General features: G+C 53.3%; 1 protein-coding gene across 1 annotated transcript in view; it reads left to right on the top strand.

Moving 5' to 3' along the window:
* The first annotated feature begins 608 nt into the window (after window positions 1-608).
* Window positions 609-9475, top strand: part of ACOX2 (acyl-CoA oxidase 2) — a 32088-nt gene continuing 23221 nt past the window's right edge. The window contains exons 1-8 of the mRNA XM_004419871.3: window positions 609-715; window positions 1513-1662; window positions 4614-4867; window positions 5290-5452; window positions 5666-5817; window positions 6233-6340; window positions 8612-8731; window positions 9063-9178. Of these exons, the coding sequence (XP_004419928.1) occupies window positions 4708-4867; window positions 5290-5452; window positions 5666-5817; window positions 6233-6340; window positions 8612-8731; window positions 9063-9178 (819 nt within the window). The 5' untranslated portion in view covers window positions 609-715; window positions 1513-1662; window positions 4614-4707. The remainder of the gene's footprint in view (window positions 716-1512; window positions 1663-4613; window positions 4868-5289; window positions 5453-5665; window positions 5818-6232; window positions 6341-8611; window positions 8732-9062; window positions 9179-9475) is intronic.

Here is a 9475-nt window from a genome sequence, read left to right as displayed (position 1 = left end):
AGGCCCTGGGCTGGGGCTGGCACTGCATTGGTGACCAGGAACAAAACACTCCTTGCTTTCATTAGTGATTTAGATGAAAACCAAGAGTTAAAGAGAAAAACAGCCACCACTGTAGTGAGAGTACCAAGGGTATGGTGCCTTTTTCTAACACAACTTCTGACACCAAATGTATGGTTTTTCCACACCAACAACAAAGCATCCAATTCTCAACAGCACCTGGCTGTCCATTCAATTCAATTATGACACTAACTCTTGGGATTAGTGCAGATCCTGCAGATTTAGGGCTAGGTCCCACAAGACTGCCCTCACTTCAGACATCAGTTGCAAATGCCAGGGGCCACTTGTACTTCTGACCTACTGGCTATAAATGCAGGGGTTCTCACAACCCCATTGTAGAGAGCATACAAAATGGAAGAACTCATGCTAAGGACTCCGCACAAGAAAATGGAGTTATGGGTGTAACTGACAATGCCTGAAAGGAACACCCACAGACACACCCAGAGATAACCAGACAGCACAACTGCAGACCTGGATAAGATGCAGAAGCAGCATAAAAAGGAGAGAGGAAGGAACAGTAACGCCAGTGAGTCATCCCAGAGAGAGGACGACTCACTGCTGGTCACCTTGCTGATTCCCGTGCCTCTCGCCGTGCCCTTCAGCTGGACCGATTTCCCTTTCTGACACCCTGGACCGTGCCAAGGACTTTAGGACTTTGGTTCGTAACCCCTTGCATATGGAATGCTGTGTTTGGTGTTAATTAACATGTTTTTACGATACTCATCTGATTTAATATGTGATGTTTGATTGAGTTTCTGTAAAGTAACGCTGGGCTGTTACCACCGTTCCTGGACCTCCACCACTTACGGTGAGATCCTTTGAATTTACCCCAATAAATTTGGCATTGTGGAAAGACACAAAAGCGAGTGGACAATCCATTATTAACCGCTCATTACACCCCTCCACGGCTTCAATAATTTGCTAGAATGACTCACAGTACTCAGGAAAACACTTTACTTATGTTTACCGGTTTATTATAAAGGATACAATTCAGAAAGAGGCGATTGGAAGGGATGCAGAGGACGAGGTATGCGGGCAGGCAGCGTGGAGCCTCTGTGCCGTCTCGGGGCACGCCACCCACCCAGCACCTCCACGTGCTTGTCAATTCAGAAGCTCCCCAAGCCCTGTTGTTTAGGGATTTTTATTAAGGTCTCATTATGCAGGCATAATTTATTACATCACTGGCCACTGGTGATTGACCAATCCCCAGCCCCTCTCCTCTTCCTGGAGGTCGGGGGAGGGAGGGAGGGGAGTGGAAAGAACTAAAAGTTCCAACCCTCTCATTAAGGTTTGGCCTTTCTGGCAACCAGCCCCTATCCTGAAGCTATCTATGGGCCCCCAGCCATAGATACAAAAGACAGTCTTATCACTCAGGAGATTCCAAGGGTTCTTAGGAGCTCTGTGCCAGGAACAGGGGAGAAAGACCAAATGTATATTTTTTGTTATACCACAAAGGGCAAAGGCTTGGAGCTAAGAAAGCTGATCCAGGAGCTTCTAATCCAGACTGGGATGACTTCCCGAGAGATTGTAACATCTGTGGTGAGATGAAAAGGTGAAGAGGAGCTGCACAGGGAAAGCAGGGGTGCTTGCGGACAGCGGGAACAGGTAAAGAGGGCAAGTAGGTTTCAAGCTCAAAAAAGTTACAAAGTCATCAGAAGTGGCTGTGAGTATCCCATCTAGGTCTCTTGCTCGGTCCTATTGTGACTGTCCTTCTCCCCAGCAGCCCCAACTCCCCTCTTGGACATGCCCCAAGGGCAAGGGACTAGGACAGCTTTGTTTTGTTTTGGTTTTGCTTCCTGCTGTACCCCAGTGCTTAGATCACTGTGGGCACTCAAAAATATGTATTGATGAGTAAACAAATCAACACATCCTGTGCAACCTAAGGCCTCACGCACCAGCCCATAACCATCTCACCAGCAGACAGGCAAAGAATCCGAAATTCCACCATTAAACATCACTCCTGGGAGTTAAGAAATTCTTTCATGGGAAAGCAAGAAAACAGTGATAATCTCGAGTTACAAATGCTCCGGGTTTTACAGTTGACCAAGAGCTTTCCTTTAGACCCTGTGAGTTACAGAAAAGGGGAGGGAAGCTTCAAGAGGTGAAGGAACTCAGAGTCACATCTCCAGGATTTGAACCCAAGTCTCTGGACTCCAGGTGAGGGCTGTGGTATTTCTTTATGTCCAGTAAAAGTGTGTGCATTTCACCAGGACCAGGCTCTGGGAGGCGGGGCCAGATAGGCAGGGAAAGGAAGAGAAAGCTCCATAGCTGGTCCTCACTGAGCTGCCCAGCCAGCCTCGTGCTAAGCTATCTATCCCACCTCATCCTCACAGCATTCCACCTGGGGCAGCCCCAGTGCTGGGCACAGTCACATCCACCGAGGGGGCAGGAGAGAACACGCAGTGAGCTCAGCCAAGAGCTGAGAGCCTGCCAGGCAGAGCCTTCAGTCTTCAGTGTTCCGGCCCCTGTAGGGGAGGAGAAAGGGGATAGGCAGCTGCCAGCAAGAGGCCTAGGCCGGCAGCTAGAGAGGCCAGGCCACACCTACAGTGCAAACACAGGACAAAGGTGAGTCAGGCCGAGGACAGGGGAGGGACTGGGAGACCCTGAGGACTGGACCACCCTAGTAGTAACCCTCCTTGCCACTCCTAATGACTCTGAGCACTGCTTTCTTTCATTCAACACTGATTTACTAGGTGGACTCGGCCAGCGGACCCAGTCCTGTGCTGAGTGTTGGGGCTACAGGTGACAAGGATCCTACCTGCACTCTTGGAGTTTACCTGTGGTAGGGGGAGACAGCAATAAACAAAAACGTGATAAATGAGCAAATTATCTTGTATGTTAGGATAAGTGAAAAGAGAAAAAGGAGAGCAGAGTGAGGAGGAGGACTGCCAGGGGAGGGGGCTTGGGATTTTAAGGAGGGTGGTCAGGAGGGCCTCGCTAAGAAGGTGACATTGACCAAAGACTTGAAGGAGGCAACGAGGGAGCCGGGAGGACACCCGGGGAAGCACGTTCCAGGCAGAGGACACAGCCCCAGCAGAGGCTGGGGGGTGAGGGGTGAGGCCTGGAGTGTTCCAGCACAGCAAGGAGGCAGCGGTGGCTGGAGTGGAGGGGGCAAGAGGCAGAGAGGAGGTGGGGCAGGAAGAGAGGAGATGGGCTAGGTGGCCTCGCAGGCATCCAGGGGGCAGATGATGGGGGCTCCTTGAACCTGCTGGGCCCGTTGTCAACACCCCCCTGGCCCTGCCACCCACTTAAGGATATCAGTTTGGAAGCCTACATATGAACCCCACTTGCTACATGTGGCTGCATGACCTTACAAAGTCTCCTCCCTTCCCGAGGCTCCTGTCCTCTCTATAAAATGGTAATAATAATAGTAGCATGTCAGTGGGGTTGTGGGGAAGAAGGAAGGGAATCAAAATAGTGGCCTCCTGCGGGAAAGATTTACAGCCCGCTTCCTGTGAGCTAGGCTCTTGGGCCCCAAGACAAAGCAGAGCCAGCACCCCCAGGCACTCACTGCCTTGGAAGAGGGACAGTCCAGTAAATAAGGAACTGTCCCTTATTATCCACTCTAAAAGCGCCCAATGGGGACACTGAAGGGGTGCTCTATTCCCCCAGGGGGCGCTGCAGTCAAGAAGGCTTCTTAGGGGAAGGGTCCTTGGAGGCTGGGGCTCACTAGGAACACCAGGGGAAACAGCGGGCGCAACGGGTAGGGGGAGAGGGAGAGGAGGCCCGGGGTAGGGGGAGCAGGAGATAGGGGGCAAGGGGCGAGAGAGGTGGGGGTGGTTGGATGGCAGGGAGCATGGGCTCCTTTCCACAAACAGTGGGTATGGAGGACAGATTCCAAGCAGGGGTGGAAAACAATGTGACTGCAGTTTAAGAGCTTGCCTTAGCCGCCGGGAGAACAGACAAGAGTGACCCTGAGGCCAGGTGAGAGATGATGGTGGCCTGAGCGGTAGCCGCGGGGATGGAAAAGGAGCAGATAGATTTGAGAGATTCGAGAAGTAGAACGGACTGCACCTGGTGGGGAACAGGGGCTTCTAAGAGGCCCAGGGCTTGCTGTGAGGATGCAGGGTCCACTCTGGCTATTGGGGCCACACAGGGGTTTCAAGGGGAACTCTTCACAGACAAGCAGCAAGCTTCCTCCCCTCAGCTCCACAGTACCCCTCAAGGCGCACAGAAATGGGTCAAATGGTGAATTGGGACCACAGGTCCCCCCAGTGAGCCCCCATGATGGGGCTGTAGCCTGGAAGGAGCATGTGCTTTGTGGCACAGACATGTGGCTAGAGGACACATACTTAACCTCTCTAAGATTAATCTTCTTCGTGTGTGACCTTCACTGACTGGACGGCGTGAGCTTGGTGACGAGACCCTGTCCAAATCCTGACTCACACGCAATGAACTACCATTTACTGAGCAGTTACTGCACACAATGCCTAGACGATGCTGGTACTCAGCCAGTGCCCCCAGGGAGGAGCGTGGGGCTGGAGCGGCACTCAAGTATTTCAGGGGAGTTGCTTGCCTCCGTCAAGCAACCCTGGCTGACACTCTGCCCTGCGCAGCCCCTCCCGCACACAGGTTCTCAGCACCGCCCAAGGCTCAGAACGGCCAGGCCAGCAGTATCTCTCCTCAGACGCCAGGCGGATCCAGGCGAGGATGGGCAGCCCAGTGCACCGAGTGTCAATGGGGGATACCTGGAGCAGGCAAGTGCACCCCGACATAGAGAGCGAGAGGTACAAGCAGTCCTTCGATGTGGAGCGGCTCACCAACATCCTTGATGGAGGGGCCCAGAACACTGCACTCCGGAGGAAAGTCGGTAAGAGGAGGCTGGGGAATGGAGCATCTACTTTGTGCCCGTGTGCTTTTCCTGGAAGAAGAGTCCTTCACAACAGTCCCACCTTCAAATAGCAAACTTTGCTCTCAAAACTCAACTGTTAGAGATTCATTCCTTTGGACTATAAGGGCATCTTTAACATATCAATATTCCCGGAGCCCATCTGAGGGATAGAAAAGTCCTAGGCAGCAGAAGACCTGGATGCTGGCCCTTATTCCGCCACTGCACAGTTTTGTAACTTTGGGCGAGTCATTCTCCCCCTCTGGGACTCAGGTATCTTGCCTATAAAAGGACAGTAACGTCTGACTTCCTTTCCGTGTCCATGAGGCAACTGGGTGGGAAGATTTGAAGGCACCAGGAACCTCACTCAGGTCTCTAAGCCCTCTCTTCTCTGTCCCTGGCAGAGAACATCATCCACAATGACCCAGCGTTTAGCCTCAAAGATAATTATTTCCTGACCCAAAATGAATGCTATGAGGCCGCCGTTCAGAAGAAATTCCACTACCAGATGACAGCACAGCGCCTGGGCTGGGCAGAAGACGGTCCTGAACTATATTACGCTTACAGGTGCTCACTCCCAGGGCAGCCCCACCAGAGAGGAATTCACCTGGGATTACCCAGAAACCCCTAGCCCCAGGAGCTGTTGTCCCCAACAAAGGCAATGCTTGTTGGGGACCCAGGAAGCCAGGTGCCCCTTCCCTCCTGCACCCTGTTCAAGCTAAGGGTACCTGGGCCCCTGTCTCCCATGGGCTGCTCAACCACAGCGTCTCTCCCCCACAGAGCCCTTTCTGGAAATCTGGCCTTCAGTTTACACAACATCTTCCTAAAAGCCCTCAGGAGCCTGGGCTCGGAGGAGCAGATTGCCAAATGGGTCCCGCTCTGCCACAGGTTCCAGATCATCGCAACATACGCCCAGACGGAATTGGGACATGGTGAGCCAGGCCTGCTGCATACGGGGTACAGGCTGTGCACTACACAGTTCCAGAGGGCCCAGCCACATCTCAGTAGTCATAGATTTGTCTATTTATTAGGAAAACGTTACAGCAGATGGCAGTCAGGGGTCTTGAGGAAGGGGTGCCTTTTTCTAATCTACACAAACATTGTATGAGCTAGCAGTGGGGTAGGTCATCCCTTCTAGACATGTCAGCAACCATCCCTTGTCCTGGGCTGGCCTGTGTCCCCCGGACAGCCCATGGGTGAAAGGAGAAACGCCTGTGGGTACAGCTGGGAGCTAGGCCTGTGAATCCATGCTGGGCTGGTGCCTGCGAGTCCAGGCCCACCTAGACACTGCTCCCCAGGTGAGAGTCCCTCCTGGCCTGATGTCTAACTCCTCTCCTTGATTCCAAGGGACATATCTTCCGGGCCTGGAGACTGAAGCCACCTACGATGCAGCCACCCAGGAGTTTGTGGTGCACAGCCCCACGATGACTGCCACCAAATGGTGGCCTGGGGACCGTGAGTATCCATCCATCCCACAGCCCCATCTGTCCCCAAGGAGAACAAAGCTGGATGCCAGAACAGCACTTTCACGTCCAACAGACCTCAGACTGATTCCCTATTCTAGGCTGGTGACCTTGGGCAAGTCAGTTCACCTCCCTGAGCCTCAAGGTTTTACTCCGTAAAATAGGTGGGATATGAAGAATTTTGTCAGTGAGTGGCTGAGAGGACCCCAAAGGAACTTTGAAGCTGCTGAGGAAACCGACTCAACCTTTAGGGCATGAGGGCCAAGGTCTCTCTCACACACACTACACCCACACAGATACACACATGTGCATGCACACAACACACACACACACCCCTCCTTGGCCTAGTCCCAGGCACTCCCACAACCCCAGTGCCTCTCATCTCCCAAAGCCTGCCACCAGCCAGAGCACAGAGCTCTGCGATTACACAGTTAGAGAAAAACATCCCTCCCTGCCCCTGCTCCAGACACCCGGAAAGGCTCACGCCCACCAGCGCTCATCAGCGCCCACCAGCGCCCATCAGCGCCCATCAGGCCACTGGCACCGCACCTCCCCCATCGGCCACCAGGTGGCGATCGCACCGTGAGGGGTCCCACTAAGGCCCTCTTCCTCTGATTTGAGAATACTCCTCTGAGCACACATCTGTGGCACTTAGGGACCCATCTGGTGAAACACTTTTATGGGGAAAAAATATAAAGAATGTGAGGAGTCCAACCAAAGCAGAAAGAAACAGAGAGATCAGAGATAAGCAGAGACAGGGAGAAAGACTGAGCAAGGGAGAGAGAAATAGAGACAGAGGCAAGAGAAATAAGAGAGCAACGCGAGAGCAATGAGAGAGGAGAGAGAGAGAGAGAGAATGAGCAATGAGAGAGGAGAGAGAGAGAGAGAGAATGAGCAATGAGAGAGGAGAGAGAGAGAGAGAGAGAATGAATCACCGCTGCCAAAACTACAGACAAAAGAAACCAGCCTTTGAAATCAGGCAGTGTTCAAATCCCAGCTCTGCTCCCTCCAGAAACCTTGAACACAGCACTCTACTTTCTGAGCCTCAGTTTCCTTCTCTGGAAAATGGGACTCATCAGACCTACCCTGGAAGAACTGGAAAGCACCAGCACAGGGTCTGGCACTACCTGGATTTTGATAAACCGTAATTATCTGTATTCATTATTATTAGCTTGATGGCAGAGTGATTCATTAGTAGGTTTTCGAGGACAGAAAAAAAAAAGCTTGCCCACTCCGCACTGCCTTTGGCAAGTCCCTGCTGGATTTGTTTGGCTTTTTGGGTCGGTTCCCCCCTCTCTGTGATCAGTAACTTTTTGAGGCCCCAAAGGTGCCATCAGCTGGGGTGGGGGAGCAATGCACACATCTCCCTGCGACTGGGACTAGTGTTCTCGCCATAGGTCCTGACATACACACCCCAGCAGCTCTGACATAGAGATCCTGTCTCCTTGATTCCAAAGAAAATGCCTCAAGGGCACACACTTCAGTCAGAAGACTGTAGTAGAACCAAATTTTAAAAGATGCCAAGTTTTCCCAGATTCTTCCATTTAGGCTATTTTCATTAAAATCCATAGCCTTTGTCGAGCTTTGCCTTTGGAAGAGGGAGCACCCAGAGGGCTTGGAGGGCTTTGGTGACCTCAAGATCTCCATTAGCCTCCTTGAGCCTCCCTACCCCATGGGGTCCTGCCTGTGTAATTGTAGGGCAGCTGCCACACATACCTGACATTTAGACCGAACCCCCTGCACCTCCAGCCACCAAATGGCTCTCCATAAATCCCTCCAACCCAGTGCATTCTAGAGCCAGACGCTCACACTAACGTTCTTTGAATGGTTCCAGTCATTTCCAAGGATAAGTCAAGGCCCTGTGATCAAGGGGTATCCTGAACAAGTATCCCTTTGCTGCCCTGAATGCTACTTTTTCCACTGCCTGGCCCCACCAAGCCCACGCAGTCCTCAGGCTTCTGAGCACACTGTTCCCTCTGCCTTGCATGCTCTTCCCTGTGTGGCTCCCCTGGAAAACGCCCCTCGCCCTCCAAGCTCCTTGTGATCCTCCCACCACCACATCCTCTGAGGCAGATCAAACACACACCCATCCTGGCCTCACAGAGAGTCCTGCCCTTCCCCACACCACCACACTGGTTCTCCTAACCCATTACAGACTGGGCCCACCTCCAGGCTCCTGATGGAGAGGGTTAGCACGTCTGCTCTGTACACCAGGGCCTCATGCCCAGGGATCACACTGAGCCTCTCATCTCTCTGCCCTCAGTGGGACAGTCAGCTACCCATGCCCTGGTCCAGGCCCAGCTGATCTGCTCGGGAGCCCGGCAGGGCATGCATGCCTTTATTGTGCCCATCCGGAGCCTCCAGGACCACAGCCCACTGCCAGGTAAGCCCTTGCTGCTCCCTCCAGGCCCCCACCAGGAGGAAACCTTGCCAGGCCTCCCTGTCCCGGGCCCCAGAAGTCCATGAGAGAAGCTGGAACATGTCTCCCTTGGGCAGGGAAGGGTCCAGTCGGACAGACCTGGTGCTAACTGGCTGGGCGATCTTGAGCAAGATTCAGCACCCATCTGACCTCAGCTTGGTCACCTGCAAAACAGGTGTAATAACCTCAATGTCACAGGCTTCTGTGAGGCTGAGATGAGCTGGAATACGTGTGAGGTACCTGGCACACAGCCAGCGCTCGACTGACAGACATTCCTGTCTCCATCTCCTTCTAGGAATCACTGTTGGAAACATTGGGCCCAAGATGGACCTCAACCACATAGATAACGGCTTCCTGCGACTGGACCACGTGCGGGTCCCCAGGGAGAACATGCTCAGTCGCTTTGCACAGGTGGGGGGCCTCAGGAGGCTGCAGGCCTGCAATGCCTGGAGAGGGGACAGTGGCCCCCTGCAGGCTGCTGCTGGCTCTGGGTCCTCCTCTGCACAGCTGAGTTTGGGGCACCTCCCACCCCATAGAGTCTCCCACAGACCTGGGTAAAACCCCATTGTAGCAGCTGTGTGATCTCGGGCAAGTCACTTGGCCTTTCTGGGCCTCAGACTTCTCATGGGTAAAGTCTCACCTCATGGGGTGGCAGAGCAATCATGGGGTAGGGTGGCAAGGTGATCTGAGAAGAAGAGGGATGAGGCT

The sequence above is a fragment of the Ceratotherium simum genome, chromosome 5 (assembly GCF_057802395.1).
Source record: "Ceratotherium simum simum isolate JZ-2026a chromosome 5, ASM5780239v1, whole genome shotgun sequence".
Classification (NCBI taxonomy): Eukaryota; Metazoa; Chordata; class Mammalia; order Perissodactyla; family Rhinocerotidae; genus Ceratotherium; species Ceratotherium simum.
The sequence above is the reverse complement of the archived record's forward strand: the minus strand, read 5'-3'. Positions and strand labels throughout refer to the sequence as shown.